The sequence below is a fragment of the Lonchura striata genome, chromosome 12 (genome assembly GCF_050655825.1).
Source record: "Lonchura striata isolate lonStrDom1 chromosome 12, ASM5065582v1, whole genome shotgun sequence".
NCBI classification, from domain to species: Eukaryota; Metazoa; Chordata; class Aves; order Passeriformes; family Estrildidae; genus Lonchura; species Lonchura striata.
The window spans coordinates 15942540-15967735 of NC_140714.1; the positions used below are offsets into that span (position 1 = coordinate 15942540).

Here is a 25196-nt window from a genome sequence, read left to right on the forward strand (position 1 = left end):
TCTCTCTGATTTTGGTTTAATTCTTGTGGTCCTTTAGCTCTTATTTGGAGTTCTAGTGGGTGAAGTCAGAATAAATGGAGAGCAGCATGCATAATGCTCTTCTGATCAGGGTCTTATTTTCCAAAGTCCACTTAATACCACTTTTTAATTGCTTAACCATTCAATATCCCACAGCAATTTGTTAGGAAAGTTACAAAAAAACCCCACTTTGCAGTCCATCAGTGTCTGCTGTGTAAGCCTTTTAAAGCCTGTGTATAAATACCCCAGTGTGGTTCCATCTGTTCTCTGTGCTCAAGGAGAGAGGCAATAGAGGGAAGCAGGGGCAGATGGGGGAAATGTTTGCAGCTGGATATGGGACTCTGCAGGAGTAAGACAGTGACAGTGCTGTTGTACTGGGGAGCAAAATTGTTCTGCTTCTGCTGGACCACTGACAAGTTGAATAGTTTGGGTAATTGTTTGCTTGCTGCCTGCCCAGATCATGGGTAGTGAAACTTGTGTTTGTTCAGGGTTTTGGTTCTGGGGGTTTGGGTATTTGGTTGCGTGGTTTAGTTGTTTTTTTCAGGTTTTTTTTTTTGCCTGGTTTTCCTATTGCAGTAGCCCAAGAGTGGGTGCCTGGTTGGGACACCCCATCAAGTCCTGTCAGTGTCCTGTGGTTTGCTGCCTGCCCCGTCTCTTGACAGGCTGGGCACTGAGCTGTCCAGCTGGGACACAGCCCACAGCTCCCATCCAGCAGTGTAGGGCTGAGCTCAGCTGTGTGTGCTGCAAAGCAACGCCCACTGCTGTCCTTGCACAGCCCGAGCCCTTCCCTGGTGCAAACTGGAGAAATTTCCATCTAACTGACACTGCACAATATTGTATCAAAGCTGGAACAAAGATGAGGTTGATGTTCTGCCAGCATCCTAGGGAAAAGCAAGTACTCTTGAGACTTGTGAATTTTCCTGTGCATTCTTTGTGACTTTATGATTATAAAGTTTCCGAGAGATTTTTCTCCCTCAAAGTTAGGCTTTAAGTGTGTAAGTCACATATTTTGTGCCTGTGCAGGTGTGTTAATAAATGGGGGTAAAATAAATGGAGTAATTGAGAGGGTTTTGTCCTCTGGGAAAAGAAGCTGGAAAAGCTTTTTTGGTCCATTTCATCTTTCCAAAGATTCTGGCTGGACTCTCTCAGTATCACTTGGAGCTGTGTTCTGAAACTGACTGCTTCTCTCTGGAAACACTTGCACAAAACCGGGGTAGCAGTGTCATACTGTCCTCACATCTACCTGAGATTGCGGTTGGCTGGGCTTGAGAATCTTCACACTCAACTGTACAGAATTTCTCATTTTGAATCTTCTGAAAGCTTGATCTGATAAATTGCTGGAAGGACGTGTTCTGGGTATGAGTGAGCAGAATCTTTTCCTGTTGGAGACAAAGTGTGGTGAAATGGAAAACAGAAGCTATGGGAAGCCCCTGTTGTGTTTGATGCAGCCAGAAGCTGGAGTCTCAGGTTTTTGGTCAAAGTATGGGAGATGTCCTTTAAGCCTCTTGGGCTTTATGCAATGCAATGACTTCAAGTGTTACAGCATTTTTTTATTAAACTTTTCTCAATATTCCCATGCTATAGAGAATTAGCAGCCATGTAGTTTGTGTTCAGCTTGGCTTCGATAGTTGGAGGTGCAAAGGATTGGCTGAAGGACTTTGGCACCATTTTTCCACTAGTTGCATCTCCCCAGAAACTCAAACAGTAAAATTGCTCTTTTCTATTCAAATGTGTAGTGCTGTGTGACATCAGGTGCATATGGCATTCATCAATAATGAAAATGTTTAGCTGAGCAGTAATAGCATCTACAAATAAGTAGTAATGCAAATAAGTAATGAGTAATCCCTACCAAGCAACATATTAAGAGGAAGTAGGCTGCTTGCTTCTGTTCCTTTAATGTGGATCCTGGAATCCAGAGGTTGATTGTGTCTGACTGTGCATTTCATAAATACATTTCTAAGCTCATTCCCACATCATTTATACACTGAAGTTATCCAAGTTCTGAATTGGCCTTTCGGAGAACAGGGCTAGTGCTCTTTGTTTTCAGGCATTGCCAAATATTAAGAAAGAAATAAAAATGTGAGCTTTTACTTTGCAACAGTTTTCAGATGTTTGGTTGTGTGTTCTTATAGTGCAAATCAAAACTGCCATCTGTATGGGTGAGTAGAAAGGGCTGAAGTGGTAGCAGGGAGGTGGCCATGGGCTGCTTGAGGTATCTCCACTGGTGGGAGATGCCCAGGGACCTGAGCAGGGACTGCAGATGAATTTGGTCCTGTTAGTCCTGTCCAGTGTAACAGTGCTGGAGGAACCTGGCAGGGAAAGCAAAATGCTCATTTATTTACTTCAACCAGGAGCCAGAAACCTCTGTACTTCACCCTACCCAGAGCCTTGGCTTGCTGCAAAGACATCCAAGTTTATCTGTTGCTGTTAGACTTTGCTTTGCCTACACATCCTCAAATACTGCACAGCCCATCGTATCAGGAAGGAATCCCATAGTGACTGGAGTTACTTGGGCTCACCAGACTTTGAACAATGTCTGAGTAAAACCAGATTGGAAGCAGTACAACCAGTTTTCCTTTTGCTGTAGCTGTGTTTACAAAGATTTCAGTGTGGCCATAATTTACCTGGCTTGATAACACTATCATTGACAGAGAAATTAATGAATGCTTACATTCATACTTCATGCTTGCAAGATTGTGCTTCAAGAATGAAATTTCCCTGAGTTTAACCAGAAAACACATTTAATTAAAATGTTAATGAAGCTGATATATTTTTTCTTTCTGCTGCAATTGTTTTAACCAGTGCCATTGCGCCCATTAAGGGATGTGGGCTATGTGTGTCCTCCCCAAAACAAACACTGAAAAAAAGCCCTCATCCTTTGTTGATAAAGTGTGAAAATAGTAAAATGCAGTCTTAAGACTGCCTTAAGAAAGAGACAAATCAATTTCAGATCTCAAATGCAGTACTTTAAAACACATTTTGGCATTCTGGTGACATCAGTCTTAGTAGAGCATACTTCACAGAACTGAAACTCATCTTTCACTTTTCACTTTGTGTGCCTGTGCTCTACTTTCTTTTCCCCAACTTTTCTGTGCTTTGCTAAAAAGGCAGATCCAGTCCAATACTTTTTTTTCCTAAAAGGCGTGTTGTACAAAGAAGTTCTGCAGTGAAACCTTTTAAATCATGAAACTCCAACAGGATTTGATTTTCTGTTTCTCAGCTTGCTCTCTGCCTTGACCTTTGTTGTGTTTTAGGATACATAAGCAGCAGTCAAAAACTGATTTTAAGAAACTTTACTGGGTTACTTTGATTCTCTCTCTTAGTTTAATCCTTTCAGAGATGAATTGCAGTTCCCCTGGTGCTCCTAGGAAACGCTGAAGCGAGTCCATTTTTAAAACAAATAACAAATTCCAACAGTAATTCTAGCAGGAAGCAGTGGATGGCAATTTAATGAATTTCTGAGATCAGTCATTAAGCATCTTTCTCTGACCTTAATTTGTTATATGGAAACTGCTGGTTTTACATGTGTCCTGGTTTTGGAGAAAAAAACCAAATTATGATCTCTGAATATGTATACAGTGTTAGTGTCTAGTTTATTTAGAAATGGATGATAAAACTCCAGAGAAAAACATGTGATGTGGTAAAATGTATTTGCTCAAAATTAAGTGTCTCAGTCATCTTGTAAAGATATGGGAGTATTTGGAGCTTTTTCCCACTTTTTTTTTCTGAGCAAAATCCAGTGTGCTGCTGTCAAGTCCTCAGCAGTTTGCAATCAGATGTTCCCAGCATCTGTCAGATTAATTAGTGTGACTCTCTTCAACGCAGCAACTTGAAAGATTTTTTTTCCTTTTAATTGCTGAAGTTTGATACTAACCTTCCCAATGATTTGTTCAGTAGCAGGCAGTGCAGGGGAGTAGCACAGTGAGCTGGCATTCAGAAGCTGCTCATAGCTGCATGTTTTTCCCTTTCAAAATACTTTGTAAAGTCAACAGAAGGGTGAAAACTCTGTGAAATTCCGAGTAACTGTACAGTGATCAAACAATTCTGCAAATGTGTACTTTGAGTTTCTCCAAGTTCATGCTTGTTTTATTTGGTGAAATACTTTGAAAGAGTTGATATGACATTGGTGTGAAGTGTAAAGTTATACAAATAAAGTCATGTATTCCTATGAAACCCCACCTCTGGCAATGTATTAGGGCACAGAAGTTTTGGTTCTTTTACAGTAGCTGGTTTGTCCTTCCTAGTCAGATTTTCCCATGTTTGAAAGGGTCTTTGTTGCACTCTTTGGCTCCTCTTGCCATTGATACACAGGTCTGAGGTTTTCCTGTTCAGGGAGAATTTGGCTGCACTCACCGTGCTGCTTCTAGTAAAGCTCACAGAGCAGAGAGTTGTCTTGGAAAATGTAACAGATTGGGTTTTATTCAGCTGGTATATTTTGGACCTCTACCATGTTCTCATTTATCTCTCACTCACAGAAACACTCTAAAATGGCAACCATGTAATCTTTTTTAGATTGTAAAGCCTTTGTTATGGCTCCAGACATTGATGCCTGACGCTTTACTGTGGGCTTTGATCCTGATTTTCTGGTTTGTGTTTTCGTTTGATTTGGGGACTTTTTTCCCCTGGTGCCTATAGAAACATTCAAAGTCCTGATTATTTTCAGGGACTAATATAACTTTTTATGGAATCATATTGTAAAAGGGCTTTGTTAGATTAGTGAAGCATTCATGTGCTTTTCTTCATTTGCAGAGTAGAGGTTTTTTTGCTAAACCCTAACTCTTCTCTATTAATATTTACTTTCTGCTTCCAAGCTAGCTCTTTGTGAACAAGGAAGAGATTCCTGGTGAAGCTTCATCTGGAGCATAAGGGTTCCTCTGTTGGCTGTTCCTTGACGTGGTTTTTGTCATTCATATTTGAGTTACTGTCTAAATTCAGGATATTTAGTTGTGATGAACTATAGCAGTTGCAAGAAGCTCTGTCTCCTTGTAGAGACCCACATGTAGTATTTTAAATAATTGTTCTTCATTCAGTGTTAGTGTTCAAGAGAGCAGGGATGAAGCAGTTCCATTTGGCTGATGCTCCATTTACAATGTGGAAAGCTTCTCTCTTGTGGCTCTGCCCAGTTTATCTGGAAAAGCAGAAGTTTTCAGGCTACAAGACTCATTTAGGTGGAGTCTTAGTTTTAGTGGTCAACTCTAATTTCCTGCCAGGTGCAAACACTTAGTCCTGGAGGACTTGGTCACTGTGGCTGAGATTTGCCATAGCCTGGGTCTTAAAAGTTGTAGGTTACCTAGAAGAAAACTCATCTGTCTAGGAAGTTACTACCAAAGAAAATTCAGGAAAAGGGGTTAATGGCAAGTATGCTAAGTATTTATTTTGTTCTTTATTATTTGAGTTAATAGAGTTTAACTCAGTACAGTGAAATTCTTGTGGTTAACTTTTAACTTGTACTAGAAACAGGTAGGAAGCACAGACTGGTGTGCTCGGCTTCCTAAGAAAGACAAACTTGGTGACTTTTTTGAGTGCATTACTCATCAACTAGCTTGTGTATTCAAGGAAAAATTCCAGATACTCCCCCAGTGATGTGACTGTTTCTGTCTTGCCTAAGTGTGGTTACGGCCCCTATCCAAGAGGTTTAGAAGGTAGAGTGAAATCTTTGCCAAGTATGAAACACAGGTATGACAGGCAAGTACTCTTGGCAGGCAATTTAGTTTATTATGCAGCTATTTGAAGGGGCAAGTTGCCAGCTTTCCACGTTAAAGGGAAGATAATTGCCTAACAAGGTCACTGGGAATAAGGAATACTGTGGGATAGAAATTTTGTCCTGTCCCTTGGTAGAACAGATAATTTTATTTCATTGCGTGCTGGAAGTACCCATGGGGCCTAAATCGTGCCAGTTCCAGACATTGTATGTCTACCATGTCTTCCACTGCCAGCCAGAAAAATGTGTTTATGAAATGTTGGAAAGTGCCCAAGTGAGGATTAATATGCAAACTAGAACTGAGGCTGGCTGTAGTAGTGTAGTACCTTCCCTAAATGTGTAAAGAGAGGAGGAAGTTGGGCTTTTTTTGTTTCTCTTTAATTTAGTAGGAATGGTGTCTTATTTTGGGGGGAGTTTTTCTGTTTATTAGCTTAATCTGCTCTGAAGATAGTGTCAGTAATTTTCTTGTTCACTGTGTTTGTGATTAGAATAAGTCTCATTTTTTGGGGGGTAATTTCACTGTGTCATTGAGGTGGAATTATTTGCATTTTAAAAGAGGGGAATTGTTATAGAAAAAGTTTCTTATCTGTTTAAAATACTAATCTCATATTTTAGAGATTGAGACAGCTATACCTGTGTCTTCAGAGTACATTCCAGGTGTTTTATAGCCATGTTCTAATAAAGAGCTGAAGGGTTTGTTTGGATGAAACTTAAAACTCCTCTGAGGCAGAAAACCTGCAATGTCTGTGAAACTTCAGTGTCATGATTAAAATTAGACATACTTGTAAGCAGCTTCAGAGGAGTTTGCTGGCAGTCATGACTGTAGTGCATGTCAGAGGCTGTTATTGCTGTTTGAGTGAGTCATTTGGGTAACAGAGGTCATAATTTAATTTGTAGTTGTGTACCTAAGTACACAGAGCACGGGAACCACCTGTTAACTACTGCATTTTAATATATTTTTACTGTCTATCATTCTAAAATGTATTTCCAAAGGGAGAGGAGCAATCTGAAAGAGGTATGTGCTTATAGAGGTTAAACTGTATTTATTTAGAGAGAGCTTTATCTTTCTGATGCCACACTGAAATATTTATATGATCCTCAAATAATGCATGTGAAACAGACACAATGAACTGTTGGTCAACTTCCAGAAAAGTTGCTCAGTGTTTTCTCAGAAGGCATCATCCTTCAACTTCCTGGTAAAAGAGTAACCATTGTTTGGAAATAATACAGTGATCCATCTAATGAGTATCCATAGCTCAGCACCTGATGGAGGATTTAAAATAAAAGTGAATAGCTGCTTTTCTGCTGTTGGTGCTTTGTACCTTCTGAAACAAAAAGTGCCTGCCTACCCTCACAATTAGATGATGAGAAAAACAAAAACTAAAAAGACCTTGACCAAAGTCTTAAAATGTTCTGGGGACTCTGCCTGCCTCTGCAGCCCAGGACCAGCCCTCTCCTTCATCTCCCCCCATGCAGCAGGGATGGGCCATCACTCCAGTCCCCAAGCTTAGGGGTGATACTGATTGGTTTTGCTGGGCCTGCTGAGGAGCTGGAGTCCATCAAGGCTGGTTTATCCATCATTTCTGGTCCTGGCAGATGCCTTCTCCTAAGACACATACTGATTTAGGAGCTCAGCTGAACTTGTGGTCCCTGGAAAGCATGGGGACAAGGACATTGCCACCCAAAGGAGTGTGTTCCAAACACTCACACATGAGTGAGTTTATTCCCTTAAAATGTGGAGTGCTTCATTCCCAAGTTGCAGCACAAGTGGTTTTTTCCCCCAAGTACTTAATTCCTATTTTCAAGGCCCAGGAATTTCCAGTATCATAACAGTGCAGCCATGGTGTTAATGCTTTTTGGGTTTTACTGTGTTTTTTAGTAAACTCTGTATTCCCATGTAGTCTCCCATAGTTTGTTTGAGCAGGAATGTTTGTCTGTAAACTATGCCAAAAAGAGGGGTTAAAATTCTCCAGAAGTTATAGGAGCTAACTGAGGAATTATGAGAGGAAACGAATTCTTCGAAATATACTTAATTAGGGGTTGTCACTTGAAAAAATTGTAAGCAGACTCAAATCTCTGATAATCCGGAACTATGTATCTATAATCTGTTTGTTTGCTTGAGAAGGAAAAATCGTTTATATTGTATCCCAAAATCCATCAAAGTCTCCCCAGGATGATTAAAACACAGGTGAAAGCTAGCAACAAAAGTAAAAATGTTCAAGTTCCTCTCCATCTTTCCCTCCCACCTGTTGCCTATTTTTAATCCCATGCTAGATACAGTCGACAGGCAATGATCTAAACTCTCTTAACAATTTGGCTTTCAAACATGTTTGAGTTGCTTGTTCCAGATCTAGATCTCTCATTTTTGCTCTGTGGGTTGGCTCTTACTGACTTCTCTCTGCACACTGTGTGGTCCAGAACATTTATTTCACCTGCTGGATATCTATGGGAAAACAATCTTGAGTTCTTCAGGAGCTCTGGTTATCTCTATTTGTTCATCTTAAGTTATAGTTTGCATTGCTTGTACTGTTGGCTCTCAATGTCATGTGTGAGTCTCTCTCCTGTTAGATGCTTAAGCATTATTTATGGAGTGTTTGTAAACTTACCAGCAGAGTGTCTGGGAATGTTTGGTGTGTTCCCATGGAGCTGACTGTATTTTGACAGCTGGTAAATGCCACAAAGCCTCCAGAGGCCACTGCTCTCTATCTGCCATTCCTCCACCATTTAGCTGACTTGTGATAGCTGTTCTGCAGACAGAGCTGTGATTGACAATCTCAATTTCAAAATGTAGGCTCTTCCATGTATCTGTTATTTGTAGCATTAGTCCAGACCAAGTAGTTTTGCTTTCCTCTGTAAATGCATATGTTCGAAATTGAGTTGAGAGTTGGTGTTAACAAACCCTATTTTTAATATTAGAGTTTCTGTTATGAGTCTTCACAATCAAAGCCCTTTGTCAAGTGTATATATATTGTTTTATTAGAGCAAACTAAGGAATAGACAAGTTAAAAGGTTTCTCAGTGTCATAGGTCATTCAAGATCAGATTCAAAGGAAAACAGTACCAACTTGGGACCTTGTCTGCTTTTATGGTTACTAACACCCCTCCCTGTAGCAGCAGAAGTTACCAATTGCTTCTCTGCAGTCTAATCTCTCCCTGTTGTTTATGTTTGGATGTGAAAATGAGGTTTCAGTCATTGTTTGTAGTGAGTCCAATGAATGCTGAAACCTGAAAGAATGCTGCTCTTTTCTACTTGAGAGGTGCCTCCTGAAACTGAGACCAGCTGGGCCTTGGCCCTAGGAGGAAGAACAAAGAACATGGACTGTAGTGTTCCTCGAGGTAAAGGATTTTTTGGTTTTGAAGTGTTGTGAGACTTTTGTCAAAATTATTCCTCACTTGTGCGTAAGGGAATGAATAAAAGAATGAGTATGTTGTAAGGCTGGTCTGGTCATTGGTCTGTCTTTGAGTGTACTTTTTGAGTACCCCCTAGTCAGGTGGGTGAGTAGATAACATTAAATTCTTGCTAATGATGGGTAAAAAACCAGAAAGAGAATCAAGTAGAACAAATTTAGTCTTTCTATTTTAAGTTCTCTTTTTTCACTTCCCTGGGCATTTCCATTCTCCATCATTCCTTGTATTCAGCTTAGTTTACTTATTATTTATTATAGGGGAAGCCAGGGGGTTTTCAGGGTAACAGTTTTGTAGGAAGAATAGGTTTCACTTAACACGGAGTAGGGGTATCAACTGAGAACTTGTAATTTAAGGTGCTGCTGACATCTACACCAAGCCTGGCTGGTAGTCTTCTTATCCCAAACTAAAATGCAGTTATGTTCCTCTGCCCTTCAGCTCTTTAATGGATTGTCCTTGAGGCTGATTCAAACATCCCACTTTTTCAAAGGCCCTTAAAAGGATAAAACTTTAGAAAAAAAAATTCTTACAATTTTAAAAAGGTATATCTCAGGTGGATAGATAGTGTGCAAACTTCTTGAGATAACCTTTGGTATTAAGTTTGGTAAATTTGTTTCAGATTGAAAAAAGGTTGTTGAAAGGGAGCTTTAGGAAGTGTGGTGCTTTCATGAGTATTTGTAATGGCAGATTACCTGTCTGTGCAGTTCTGAGCTGTGTCCTTACTCAGCATTCTGGCTCCTTGGTTTATGAGTAAGCACGGAAGTTGGGAGTTTCCACAAGCATTATTCATAGCAAGGAGGAATCCTAAGAGGCTCGTCCCTGTCTGATCATGGAAGCAAATTAATTACCTGTTTGCATAATGTGTCTTTCCAAAATTACAGGCAGACTCTTGATTCTCTTTGCTGTAGGAGATGGGAAGGAAAGTTCTGAATATAAATTCAGTCACTTGTTGCCTCAGAAATGTGTTGAATTGCTGTTAGGAGCCTGTAAGCGGCCATGCTGACACCTTGCTGAAAGTATAATATTGACTCTTTCTGTTGAGTGTTTTTGAAGGCAATGGTTAAAAGACTTTTGAGACTTTAGATGATAATCCTTAGCTATGATAAGGTAGCCAAGCCTGTCAGTAACTATTTTTACAGCATCACTTTCTGGTAGGTAGGTCATGATAGGAAAAGGGAACAGAGGAAGAGAAGTCAGCAGTAAATGGGTCACAAACCCAAACCTTGATTTTTGACTCTCTCATGCCAAGATCTAAAATGTAATGCTGTGTTCCACTGAGCTCCATACAACTGCCTGGAGTAACTTTTTCTCTGTGTAGCTCATGTAACTTCACTAGGAGATGCTGGAAGAGTTCAAACTGTGCCTTTTAAAGTTGTTACTGAAAATTGTTTAGAGATTCTAACCATTCTCTGTTTGGAGAACAGAAATTAATGTTTTCATTGTAGAGTATCCTGAAAGTTTGTTTGGAATTAAGCAAGAGCCACAAAATATTTACTGACAAGAAAAACCAAACTGAATGGTGTTTTCTCTTCTGTAGGCAGAGTTTATTGTACTTGCTTGTCCTAAAATTTAACATGGTGTTGGAAGGTAGTTACAAACAATGGAAACAGCTCTATCCCACTACTTTGTAAGTCTCCTAAACTGCTTTTGGATTATGCAATAGTACAGATTGATGCTTAAAGTGCTTCTGTTTTGATTTTGTGTTCCAAGATTGAAAGTAAAACTTTATAATTGCTCAGATCTGCATTTGGGAAGGGTGAAGAATCTATTTTTTTGGTCAGGCCTACACTATGTATCGCTGTTCCAGAACTGTACTAAATACCTGTAGTATTTGTTACTTGTTATATCTGAGTTTTTCAGAGGTAGCAACATGAAATTTTTAACAGAATAACTGTAGAATTAAACTCTTGTAACTCCTAATGCCCCAATTTAAAAGTATTGTGATGTTTACCTACACTGCACTGAGCCTTGTAGCTCACACTAAGCATTTTGAAAGAGGTCGGTGTACAAATCCTCTTTGCTGTGATATCAATTCCATGCATTAAGGTAGGTTAATAAGAATATGATTAGCACAATTTTTTAAAAAGGAACTATTTTCAATTTGTCTTAATTCTCTATTCCAGATGGGTGTTTTCGGCCTTCCACTATAAATGAATGCTATTGCTAGAAAATTGTTACTTGCAATAACAGGAAAGAATCTATCTTCACCATTTTTTTTCTATTTATTCTTTGAGAAGCTCTTGTTTTATTTTCTAGGTACTCTTTTACCTTGTAAGTAATGGTAGGGCAGATGCAGGCCTTGCTCTGGAGGTTTCTGTGTAATTTTTGAGGGTCATGTCTGAAGTCAGCAACACACAGTTTCTTCTCCATTTTCCTTTGCAACTCTTCCTCTGGAAAAGAAAACGAAAGCAACTTGAATAGTTTTGTATTATTTACTTGAGATGTGTAAGTTGTTACTTAAAATACCGTATTTTTTTATACTCAGCTATAATCTGTAATCCTAACAAAATAAGGCAAATAGTTCTACCACTGAGCAAATACTGCATGTCATACACTATTTCCAGTAATACTGGAAACTTTCCTCAGTTTCACACAAGATATGGGAGTTAAATTTTGCCTTTTGATGAGCAAGCTGCTCTAAGTAGTTTTATATGGTAGTCAAGAGTGTATCAAACCTTACTATATTCAATTGACATATGTTGGAAATCAATATGGTTTTATGCAATATTTTCCTCTTAACATTTTAAAATTAAAAAAAGCCCTACTGCTTCGGTGGAACGAAATGTTAATGAGAGGAGATAATTATGAAAATTACTCTCCTTCCTCAGGATATCCGATCTTTGTGCGTGTGATCCATATTTGCACATCTCACCTGATGCAGTTCCTTAGTGCACATCTAAGATGAAGGTGGGGTGCTAACAGCTACAAGAGAATCATGAGGTTCTTTTCTCCTTTGATATCTCCTCAGATGAATTTTAAGTGATTTTCTGTCAGAAATAGGTTTCATAACCTCATTTTCAGAGGTGGATTTTGTTTTAGACCAGTTAAAATGTTTATGCTCTATTTGGAAAACTGCATTGGGGTCAAGGAGATACATCATAGGAGCATAAAAATTATATTTACTAGACCACCTTTTAAATTAAGCATTTTCCAAAGACAAGCAAATACATTTCTCAATATAGCTGGTTTTCAGGTCTGAGTAAATATCTTAATTTTTAATAGTCCCAAAGGAGCAGAGTGGGGTTGTCTATTCAAGACTGGAAAAGTAGCTGTCTGCAGCTCTTTCCCACAAAGCTGTCATTCATTGGGCTGAAGTTGATCTAACTTCTGTTTACACAGTATTGGGGACTCTCAAATTATCCAAGATGTGAACTAACTTATTGTAAGAAGTGGGTTATGGGCATCTTTTTACCTCTTCTTGATTGTGTGAATTGCTTCTCAGTCCTGGTCACAAAACGTGTCTGTGGGTTCAGCAGTAATTGCTAATATGGAAAAAACATCATTTACACCAGGATTTATGTACTTAGTGGTGTAGTAGAAGCAAATATCCAGATCTGTGGGGAAAAGCCATCATCCTGTGGCCTGGGGAGTGCTGAGTACTGTAAACCACAAGGCAGAAAGGAATCTTTTTGGGCTAATTTGTGTTGGGTTTGCTGTAAACATCAGGAGAGCTCCTGGCCAGCACTAACTACTCATTCTTTTGCTGCTTCGTGGAAGTGAAAGGTATTTCAGATAGACAAAATGCCAGGGTGATTATAATTAAGCAAGCTGCATAGTAAACAGCATGAAAGAGCCTCTTGGCATTGGAGAAGGGAAAGAATCAAGGCAGTGTGGACGGCACTAATTCACAGAGGAAAGATCTGGAGGCAGGACTGGGCAGACCATTAAGGGTTAGATCTACTCAAACAAATGACACCATGTGGAAAGAGAATTTCCCACGCAGCTGCCTGGGGATGAGCAATCTTTCCATGCCAGGAGCATTTGGAAGTTCTGGAAGGTTCCTGTGGGCCTCGCTCTGTGACCTCCCTGTCCCCTTTAAAGCACTGGAAGGGTTGGGAAGAGCATTGTGCCATGGTGTGTGCTACTGCCTCAGGAGCGTGGGGCTTTACAGCCCTCTGGTTTTCCTCCTGAGTTCTTCTGTGCCAGTAGCACCCATGCCCCATCCCTTTTAACTGAATGATCTCACAGAAAAACTCCCCTGCCTGCTGTCACCCCCAGTATCCCAGCGTGGTTGGAAAGCAGACCATTAGGGCATGTCATTTCTATCAAAAAAGTTGCTATAAAAGTTATTGTAAAGAAGCATTTCTATGGCGGAAGAAACCTGTGCAGAAAAAAAAAAAAAACAAACAAACAAACAAACAAAAAAAAACCACAAACAAACTCAGAAATAATTGGAAGGTGCAGGGAAAGTGACCAAGACTTTAACTCATTTATCCATTTAGTGATGGAGAAAGTGAAAGGCCATAATGAGCCAGGAAAGCTTGTCTGTAGGAAAATCATTGAACACTCTGTTGCTTTTGTGGATTAACTGGGACAGGAGTACAACTGTAATCAAAGAGCTTGTCTTTAGTTGCCTTTTTTACCCTGGTAAGTCAGTTGCACAAATCTTCCTGAAAGTATTTTTTTAGACAAGTAATGAAGTCTGTGTCTTGTTTACCAACATGTTCATCAGTGCAACGACCCAATAAAGTAACAAAGTAGGTGCTGACTTGCAGTGTTGCGAAGTGAAGCCCTTGGGTATTTGGTTTGTGTTTCTCTCTGTGTGTAGGGCTTTGCATAGGAAAAGCAAAATGCTTCTTCTTAACTGTTTCTCCAGTTTTTAGCAGGATGAGCACTGGAGGGGCAGCTGGAATAAGCCACGGCAAACAATACACACTTAATAATTTGATTTGCACTGTCCAGAAATGGGAGTCCTTCAGGCAGTAGGAATAACATTTCTGGAAGGTGCCCAGAGGATGTTCCTGACAGCACCCAGTCCACACAACTCTTTATGCTCTCCAAACCTAAAATCGTTGAGCATGTCCTGACATGGTTGTCCATACAAACAAGGTTCTGGCATATCAGAAACTCCAGGGATTTTTGTTTAGCTTTTTCTTTCTTACTTACTGTCTTGTGTTCCAGACATTTCAATGCTTAAAGGTTTTCTTGCCCCATGATGGTACAAAAATGATATATTCTTTTCATTTACTGAAAAATCATTCAATATGGCTGTTAGCAAACATGAATCCTAAGTGTTTAGATCCATCAGAGTGTGGAGTTTATATGTTTTAACCACAAAATTCAGGAAAAGGTTAAAAAAATAAATGCTTGCTCTTAACATCTTATCAGGAGGATTAAAAAAAGAAAGAAAATTAAAATGGTATTAAATTGTATATCTCACCCTGAGTTTACAACTTGTTATGCAAACTTTGTGCTACCTTTAAGTAACCCAAATTTCTCTTAAGATCTCTTTATGCTTAAATTCAACTTGCTGTTAATGAGTTGTGTCTGATTTTCGTATGTTTGGGAATGCCAGGTCTGCTGTAGAGCTTTATATGCTCATTTCTTCCAGAAGGTGATTCAAAGGGGAGGGGACAGTTAAAAATAATTTGTGGTTCTATTTTCTTATTTCTTTTTGCAAGTTGGAAGGCTGAACCTTGAAATTACAGTAGGAGCAATGCTGTATTAATTAAAAATAAGTTTTGGTTATGTTTGCTTCTTTCCAGTTTCTCCTTATCAACCCCTATGGCTGTTTACTATTTAGCATCAAACTGTACATCCTCAGTGGAATAGAGCTGTGCTTATTTTCTCTCTTCATTGCAAAAGAGAGATCACAGAATCACAGGTAGTGATGCATGTATGTTTTCACTGTTTATTTTCAGTTTATAAACCATAGCAAAAGGCCTTGATTAAGTTGACTAAGATTGGTTATTTACATTTATTTTTTGGGTTTTTTTGGCTTTCACATTCCCAGTAATGAAACAACCAGAACAAAAGAATAACAGGATGATTTCTACCTGCCCTGAGCAGCCACTGAGTACCAGGAAATAGCAAGAAGAGTATTGTGCCCAGAAAGGCAGACCCAGTCCATCTTAGAAACACAGAATAGTATGGGTGGGAAGGGACCCTCAAGGTCATCTCAAAAAAAAACCAACCAAACAACCCAAATAATGCCAGATGCAGTCAGGAGGGTGGACTGGATCTATTCCTACAACTCCATACACAGTTAATGAACAAAATTTTTGGTTCATAACACTTGCACCCTTTTAGTTTAAAAGCCTTGATCATATCCATGGGCTGAATTGTGTTCCCCCTGATGAGGTTATCTGAGCAGCAGCTTTCCAGCGTGTATGAATGATGATACAGTTCTCTCAGCTAATGAATATTCTCGTTTTCCAGATACTTCGAGGATTAGGTCATAAGTGCTGGCAGTAGGATAAATTCTTGACTTGGAGGCTTGTACACTTGGAGAGGCACTTAGACTCCATAATCTGCTGGTGTTTTCAAAAGAGCAAACTAAAGTTGTTTTCTTACTGCAGTGTTTTAGAAGGCATTTTTTATAATTCTGTTGAATGTCCCATTTCTTTATTTCCATTTTTTCCCTCTTCATGGTTCATGTATACTCATTAACCCAGTACATGTAAATTAAGACAGATTAAAAATTCCTTTTTATCTTAAACTGTAATTGACTTACTATCTTTATGGTATTTGGCTTTTTCAGTGTAAAGGAATTCAGTGGAAAATACAAAAAAATCTACCCAAACATAAAACTCCCCAGTGTTTTGAAGAGAAAGGCAGTGTTTTCTGTTTGGTTTGAAAATATGTTGGCATTATCTATAATTCTTTCTGGGGAATACATTTCAATTTCCAGGAAGCTTATAATTGAGCAGAAGAATTACAACATTATGGAAGGGTTTGGGTTGGAAGGGACCTTAAAGCTCATGCAGTTCCACTCCCTGTCATGGCAGGGACACCTTCCACTATCCCAGGTTGCCCTGAGCCTTGTCCAGCCCGGCCCTGGACACTCCCAGGGATGGGACAGCCACAGTCTCCCTGGACAGCCTATGGCAGGGCCTCACCAGCCTCAGAGCTGAGAATTCCTTTCTAATATCCAAGCTAACCCTGCCCTCTGGCAGTGGGCAGCCATTCCCCCTGTCCTGTCCTTCCAGGCCCTTGTCCAAAGTCCCTCTTCAACTCTCTTAGAGTCCCTTTACGCACTGGAAGGGCAGAAAATCTTGGATGTTATAATGGATCCTAGATAAAAGTATTCACAGGAATGAACTGGAGGATGGGCTTGGTGTCTATCTCCTCTGTTAGGGGAGAAATACGCTACTGGAGCATGGCTGAATGTGGGTCTCTGTCCACCTGATCATGGTGGTACCTGACCAGTTATTGTACACTGGATTTTCTTCAGCTATTTCCCTTTAGTTTGGTCCTTCTGAAAGCTGTGAGTAGCTCAGCTGTCCTCATGTACTGGTTGTTACAAAAAAGTCTATGAAGCCTTTTGCAGAATGGCTTGCTTCCTTTGGAGAACTCATATTCACATGATAAACTTGATGTGCAATTTTGCAATTCACTTGTGCTGGCTTATAAGCTGCTGGATTTCTATACCATTGTTGGGGAAGTGGGAGCTAATCGAGGGCTCAGATTCAGCTCCTTCAGTGCCCTCCTTAATGACACAGAGCCAGACCTGGTGTAGAGCTTGGCTACAGGCCATTATTATAGAAAAGTGTAACTTCATCCCTTTCACAGAATAGTTTTCCTCTCATGTGGAAGGGATTGTGTTACTTAATTGAAGGGAAAAAAACCTCAGCCTCTACTTATTCCCCTTGTCAAAGAAAAAAAAAAAGCTTCCTAATTAGACTTAAATTATGCATTGCATAGAGGAAAGCTATGGTTTGCCTCCTATCAAAATATTTTGGACATGCTCTCATTTCATAGTGTGAGGTGGTATTAATGAATGGTTCGTTCACCTGGAGCCTCATAAGGGTCTGTCCAGCCAGCCCCATTGTATTAATCCCTCCAAAATATTGTTTCAGCTGTACTCAACCAATGATACCAGCTTGTGCTATCAGAAATAATTAACAAAGTCTTTGGGCTTCAGGCAGCCTTTCCTCTCCTGTGTGTTTCCAATGTGTGATGTTTGGGTTTGAAATTCATGAATGGGATTCATTTGTACTTTTGGTTCAAGCCTGATTTTGGCAGTGGTGACAAGCAGAGGCCTATAGTGTTTCCTGGTTAGTCCTGTGTGTTCACAGAGGAAGGAGAACTCGGGACTCTAAAAAGAAATATTTAAATGACTATTTCTTATGCACTTATAAAGAATAAACAAATGACAGTACTTCCCCCTTCTCCCCACCAAGTGGTGGTTATGGAATATTGGAAAAGCCAGTTGTTGCTCCAAGTGTTCTCTGTTTCCAAAAAAAGGATACTTGGTGTAAAATGCTGGTTTTATCTTGCAGCATATGCTGCGTGACAGCCTGGCCTGCTGCCCATTTCAGAGTCCACAATTTCTTCCACTTTCTAATCTTTGAGTGTAAAATCCAGATTTTTCATCCTCAATGCACTTGAAACCACTTTAAGAACAGTCAATTCTTGTTACTGAGCTTATCATGTTATCCTGTTCCCAAATAAACTGGGCTCTGTGTCTTCCTTAAAGCTCCCAAAACTGGGTCTGCTTTACCTCCTGCTTGCCTCCAATCTGCATCCCCCCTCAATCTGCATCCCCTTGAGCTTCCAGTTGTGCTGTCAAGATTGAAAGAGTTTCCCTGTTTAGACAAATATTTCTGGTGCTCATATTTTGAAAAGCTTCTTGTTGTAATGATAAGGGAATTTTTTTATTTTTGCCTTGAAGGGTGTTGAGGAAATACCAGCAATTTAGACAGCAGCCATAAATTTGGGCAGTTTGGGGACTGTCTGAGCAAAAGAAGTGTGGAAAGTTGGAAAAATCTGTGCTTCTGGCCAAGGGGGATGAAACCAAGGAACATCTCTTGCTACATGGCTTATCTGGATGGATTCTTCTCCAGACTCTTGTAACACAGTGATAGATTTTATTATGCAATGGTTTCTGTTTCTGGAACTTGGCCTAACCCAGCAAAAGCAGAAGTATCTGAAAGAAAATACACTTGGGGGAGGAGGGAAGGAAATGGTAACTACACTTCTTCCAAGTTAAGCTTAGGAACCTGAGCCACTCTACTTGTACTATTTAAAAAGAAAAAACAAAAGACCATATAAACCCCAAAACTTGCATCATTTACATTTGAATTCAATGTATGAACTGTCATTTTGAAATTGTAAACCAGAAAAAAAATCATTTGCAGTAAATTTAACAGAAAGTAAATAGAACTGTGAGTTAAATTTCTGTTCTCTTTTCTTTTCATAGAGTTGTGTAATTATTTTAAAACATTTTATGAAGATACACTGTTTTAGAACTATTACTACAGAAATTCTACTTGATTGAGTTGTTTGACTGTTTTAAAAGTGGTCTTTTTATCCTTGTCTTTCTGAAGATAACTGCAATTATTACATATTACCAGATGCATATATTTTGCTTTCATCACAATTCTAATTTCTAAATTAAACCATTCATAGGAGATAGCTGTACCTTAATGTCTAAACCTAAATGACAACTGGCTAAACCTAAATAAAAGCATGAGTGATGCTGCTGCAGGAACAGTATTTTTGGAGAATTCTTTTTTTTTTTTTTGCAGGGACCTACATGCAGCATGTTAGTTTAGCTGTGTTTTGTGGAGAGCACTTCTTAAGCTGCTTCTCTGTGGATTTTAAGCTTTCAGAACAGCACCTGAGCATAATGGGTTTTTTGCTATCCCTGGTGGCTGTGGGAGTTCAGCATCATGATATAAAGTGATTTGAGGTTGGATATAAGAATGTTTTTTAGAGTTTATTTGGGTAGCAGTACTGCCTGGGGAAGTCCAGCTGATAAAAGTTGCTGCTATGTATCTTTTTGACAAGGTTCATAACGGCAAATATAATAAGCCTCTTGTAAACTGACTTCATTTTTAGCCTGACTTTACTGACAGAGCATCAAATAAAGGCCAGGTCTTGCAGAACAGAACCTGCAAAAATTCTCTCTAGACTAATCCTAGGTGTGCAGTGTAGACAGTAGTTAGCACCATATTCCTTTGGTTCAGTGAATTGTCCCACAGCACAGATACTGGTTTTCTCTCTTGGACCATCAGCTGAAAGCATCTAAGTGCAGAGAGTGTGAGTTGTCACACATGGGAACAATAAAAACAGGTGGAGGATGCTAATCCCTCTTTTAGCATCTTCATTTGCAGGCTGCCTTGTGTGATTGCCATGCATGCAGCACAGCCACCTTTGCAGGCTGTACACAAAGACCACAGAGAACCTTGTTCCTGTGCTTGGAAGTGCTGTAGGGACAATAAATTGGACAGTAATTTGGTGCTATCTTTCTTGTCCCTTGCTAGAATACAGGACAGGAACTCCTTGTGTAAAAAAAGTTGGATATAATCTATATTTTTACATCTTAAAGAAAAAGTTACTGCTTCATCTTTTCAGGGAAGAATGACATTGGTTATATCTGAGTGGTGCTGTTGGTGGTTCCCAGAGCAGCCGTGTGGCCCTGGAAGCAACCTCAGCAAGGAGCTAAGCAGGAATCAGGCATTTCATGGCACCCAGAGCATTTCTGTGAGACAGCATGGAACAGCTGTGATGCCTTGCAGCTTTACATCCATCTGCAAAATGTTTCACAGAGTAAAACAAGGAAATCAGAAGCACAAACCTGCAGGGGAGTTTTCTCAGTTGTATTTCTCTTGGATCCATGGTCCTTATCAGTGATGGAACAGCCTGGCTTTGTTTGGGCCCATTGGCTTTCAGTCTCTTCAGTGCTCTGTTGTCAGCCAGTGTCAGCATTTCCTCCAGATCATCCACTGCTTTTCCTCCAGATCATCCACTGCTTTGATGTGCCTTCCCGCTTTGTGTAAAAGTTACAACCATGTCTTTGTTTCTGGGCTGTGTTAAGGCTGGCTTGTCCTCACTGTTTATAACAAGACAGAATTACAGCAACAAAGGAACCCTGGCAAGCGCTGCCTTCCCCCCAGCCCCTGAGAACTGGGCACTGTTGGAAGGAGAAACACTGCAGATTTGTCCCTTTGGTCTCTGTGAACAAGATTTTTAATCTAATGTGGATTTTGTGCCAGCAAATCTTGATAAAGTTCTCCTTGAAATATTTTAATATTTTAATTCGCTTTGAAGACTTTTTTAAAACTGCATGTTACAAACACATCAGTGGGAAAATTGAGCACTTGTTCATCTGGCAGGTGTTGACATTGATGATGTGAAGATGTTTCCAGCTTCTTCCTTTCTCTCTGTAGTTGATAATAACATTGTTGATTTTCTTTCCATATTAAATAATCAAAACCAGTGAATTTTAAAGCTCAGTGGAAAGTACAGTGTATTTTGCAGAATCTGTCCCTGATAGCATAGGACATAGGTTTAGTTTGGATTAGAGAAGGTCAGGGATGCTTGACAAAATGAATGTTGTGCAAGACAGCATCTGATGGTGTGCTATAAACCACTGGGGCCACCACCAGGTATTTCATATAGAGTAATGTTACTGGGATGTTTTTCCCTTAGTTTTTTGTTTTGTTTTGTTTTTTCAGATTGTACTTTGAAACTGTTTGAGATATTAAACCTGTCATTTAGACTGGGAGTATTCTTGGAGCTCACATCTCAGTTTTTCCACCATTTGGTTTGGATAAAATCTTGCCCTTCAGGGAAAAGAGTTTGGCTTTAACACTTCATAGCTGCAATGCAGATTATATGAGTAGATTTTACAGTCTCCCTCAATTCAAAGCTGGTGTTTTGCAGCAGTTTCAGTTCTTGACAGCCTTTAAAACAGGAGTCAGCACTTGTGCTGTCACTTCTGTGACAGACACAGACTGGAGGTGGACTCTTGTCTAAACTGCAACAAGCAAAGCCTGTGTGCTGCTTTCAGTGTCTTTCCTTCTCAAATGTGTTCTCACATGAGTGTGTACTCAGTAGGGATTTGAGAAACTTTGTTGATTTAAAATTAGTCTCTTTCACTGAGTGTCACTGCCAAAAGCAGTTTTAGTGGGGTATGGTTTTGTTTACAGCAGTGCAGCTGATCCTTGTCAGCTATCTCACAGTACATCTCGGCATAGGAAAGGATCCGAAAGTGTATATGAGGAACAAATCCAAACCCTCCTTTCTCACTTAACCTCTCTCTGTCACAATATACTCTACAATGTATAGTGAAGAGTTTGCATGCAGGCATTTATGATCTCTACATCTGTGAAAAAATCATATAATGTGTAGGAGTGGAGAAACTTGGCAAGGGCAGGCAGCTGCTGAGTTTGTTTGGGCTCTTTTTAAGCTCTTGCTATATGTAAAAGCAAACAGTTATCTTCTGGTTTCCACTGTGACCTTGGACTTTGAACATCATCAGAAACTCTGGGATATTGATGTATTCTTCTAACTGCTTAATTGCTTGTGTGTGGCATTTCTGTGTGAGAAGTGAGCAGTGGAGATGCACTGAAGCTGAGTACAACAAATAACCACAACCAAAACTATGAAGCAGAGGTGAAAATATGGCATCCAAATGTATTTGGTCATTGGAAATGAGAAAGGTTGTGGGATTACTCAAAATGTGTATGCATTGTACCTGTTTTTATTGTATCTGATAACTTGGAGATAAAAAACTACGTTGTAAATCTTTGTATTCTGTCTCGGGACTAACATTGGCCTGAGTCATGTGGGCTGAGTAAAATCAGTGCAATTGTTAGTTTGGCTTTGTCAGTGCTTTCCAATTTTTTTTTCATATAGTAACAAGCTTACTGGAAATTGTGACTTCTTGCTGGGCTGTCCCTTAGAGCAGAATTCTCCTGTGATTCTGTTAAAGAAACCTTCCAGTGGGAGCTGTATGTTAACCTGCCCAGATTGTTTCTACCTATGGCCTCACTGAGTCTTTGGGCTGTTTCCCAGAGGTGAACAAGGCTGAAATCTGGTTTCTTTTACATCCATGTAGTGTAGTAATGATATGTGATCTGCTGCTGGCAAGTCCTGTAGCTGATCACTGGGGTGTAGTTCTGAACAGAGTGAGCACAGGGTCTCCTGAGCAGCTAAAATATGTTCCTCATTAAAACTCTTGATAAGCACTGTGCTTAAGTTGTGTTTGTGAAAGTGAGCTGTCAGATGGTATTTGTTAATTTTTACAAAAGCTGTCTATTTTTCTTTCTTTATGAGGTCACCTCAATCTCCACTCTCGTTAAATGGTGCCCCAAGCTGCAATAAGCAGTGGAGTAGTGTGGGAGGGTTATTGCTTTATTGTGAGTCTGTGTGAATGAGAATTATAGTAGTGGCTTTCTGTTCTTCAGGGGGATAAGCAGTGGAGCCAAGTAGTCCTAAACTTGCTTTCTAACTCTTGTTTTACTCCACAGAAAGAAAGTGAGGAAACAGTCAGTTAAAAAAAAAAAAAAAAACCTAGCTCAATAAAAGATAGTCATAAAATTTTTCCACTTATCGAAAATGGTCCCCACATGGATAGAGTGTGAGATGTGCAAATGATGCTAAATGCTGTCTTGCTGCAGAGACTTGATTTCAGTCTTTTCTCTAAATGACTGTAAGGGCCTTTTTGGAGATAGAAGAGAAATGTTAATTGTTTCTCAGGTCGATGTCTTTACATGAAAAAATGCCAGCATGTGCAAGATTGCTTGAAATGTTCTTCCTAGTGCTGCTTGAGTAAGCTGGTTGACAATCTACAGTCAAAAGGCCAGCTCAGCCCATTTTCAAGTCTTAATTTCTTTTCTACCATCTCTTCCTGTTACCTTGTTACGTCTTTCCTCCTAATCCCTCCTTCCTTGCATCACTCATTCTCCAAATGCACTAGCATTTCTTTTCTCTCAAATGACTCTTTTCTCTTAGCCTTTGAAGAAATCCTTTTTGTGTCACAAAACAATGTGACATACAGGACAAACTCCATGGCTAAAAGTGCTGTGAGTCATAAATTGAAATCTGCTCTAAATTCAAGAACTCTTAAGAATGGGGGAAGACTGTATTGAAACACCTGTTTGCTGACTTAGAAATCACAGGTGTTTTGAATTCTTGTAATTAACTCCTGACACTTTAAAACAGGTGACACAGTAGCTCTGGAGCTCTCCCTGCCTGTCCCTGTTCTCTTTGCCTGGCATGATGTGCAGGTTTGGAGGCTCACAGGTTGGGTCACTAGCTCTGGATGCTTCCTAGGATTTGTGAACTGCCACCTGAAAGCAGTACAGGAATAGAAGCCGTGTGATTGTAGCTTCAATAGAAGCTCTGATGTCTGTTGAGAAATGTCACTTCATTACATGTCTCAGAGCAGGTGTTTTACTCTGTGATTTTTATTTCTTTCTTTCCACCTAGGTTGTGTATCACCCTGAGCAATGGCCCCCTTCCTACGGATATCTTTCAACTCCTTTGAGCTGGGACCTGTGCAGAACCAAGGAGAGCAAGTGCAGCCTTTCTGTGCTATCAAGATGAAGGAATCTCTGACTACAGGTGAGCTTACAAATGGGGATGCTTTTCTGAATATCAGTAAGTTTTTGAGCAATACTGTCATCCTCCTTAATATGTAGTATTGCAGTGAGTCCTTCCCTTCCTGTCATGCCAAGCACTTCAGTGTGAGCTTTTCCTTTGGAATGGAAGAAATGATGGCTGTTTTCTCTACCCCCACCTTAAAGCAAGGTTTCTTTGTTAGTACTCAGGACTGGAAGCTGGACTGCAGCAGGTTTGAGGGAGCTATCCTCAAGTACAGAGCAGCAAATGCTCCTTGTTGGTTTCAAGGATGAGAGATGCAGTTTGTTACTGTTGTAGTAACTGAGGTACTTCGGTTGAATTGTTTGCTTGAAATGACTCCCACCAAAGGTCCTCTTAGCACAGAAACACAGAATGAGCTGTGCTGGAAGGGATCCTCAATGATCACTGAGTCCAGCTCCTGGCCCTGCACGGGATCATCCCCAAAAGTCCCACACTGTGCCTAAGAGCTCTGTCCAAACACTCCTGGGGCTCTGTCACCCTTGGGGCTGTGCCCCTTCCCTGGGGAACCTCTTCAGTGCCCCACCACCCTCTGGGAGGAACCTTTTTCTAATAGGCAACCTGAACCTGCCCTGACACAACTTCAGGCCATTCCCTCGGGTCCTGTCACTGTCACCTAAGAGCAGAGATCAGTGTCTGCCCCTCACAAGGAAGTTGTAACTGCACTGAGGTCTCCTCTCAGTCTTCAACTCAACAGACCAAGTGACTCAGCAGGCTCTTAGCCTTCAGAGACCTTATCTTTACAGAAACTGGTCCAAAGGTTTATAATATCTTGTGACATTTGGCTAGAATACACCACTGCAGCCAAACAGGATGAGAGGGAATTGCTGTATTGGGTAGACTGCAGCTCTAATTCTGTACTATGGCTGTAGAGATTCACAAAACATCAAAGAATGCAGAAAAGGGTGAAGTTCTTCTTCCTTACAACATGATTGATTGGTCTTTTCCCTTACAGCTGAGGGTAAAAGTTGTATTTAAACTTGAAATACTAAGCATGGTGTCTTTTCCACAAAGTGTTGTCATCCAGCAAATGTATTAATCTCCAAAGAAGCAGTTTCCTAATCTGGGAGAATGAAATGGTGTTGAAGGTGTAGCAGCTGCCAGAATATGTGGAGAAATAAAAGTGATTTAAATAAATCACTGGGTTTTTTCCAGCCATTTGCTTTTGAAAAATAGAATTGTCCCAATATTTCCCAGTCTTTGCTTGGGTGTGTCTTTGATGTACTAAAAAAAGAGAGAGGAGAGGGAACTGCTTGGAGAGGTGAGTAATTGGAGTAATCAGGAAAATAATCTGATGCTCCTGTTGTCAGTTTGACAAGATCTGGAACAGCTTTTTGTTGGATTTGAATGCTGAAACACAATTGGGAAAAAAGTTATTGTAAAGGAAGAAGAAAATCATAGGGCTTAATGATTAGGCATGGAGCCAGTTTGCAAACATGGGATGTGTTTTGAAGTCAGGAGTGTGAGCAGAGAAGCCAAGGAGGCCTGAACACAGCAGAGGCAGGAACAGTGTTCTTGAAGGT

At 40.0% G+C, this 25196-nt stretch overlaps 1 protein-coding gene across 3 annotated transcripts in view; it reads left to right on the forward strand.

Moving 5' to 3' along the window:
- PRKCD (protein kinase C delta) overlaps window positions 1-25196 on the forward strand; it is a 60492-nt gene that overhangs the window by 11330 nt on the left and 23966 nt on the right. For all 3 annotated transcript variants that reach the window (XM_085590669.1, XM_021529128.4, XM_021529129.4), the window contains exon 2: window positions 23503-23637. In XM_085590669.1, coding sequence (XP_085446795.1) covers window positions 23523-23637 — 115 coding nt within the window. In that variant the 5' untranslated portion in view covers window positions 23503-23522. The remainder of the gene's footprint in view (window positions 1-23502; window positions 23638-25196) is intronic.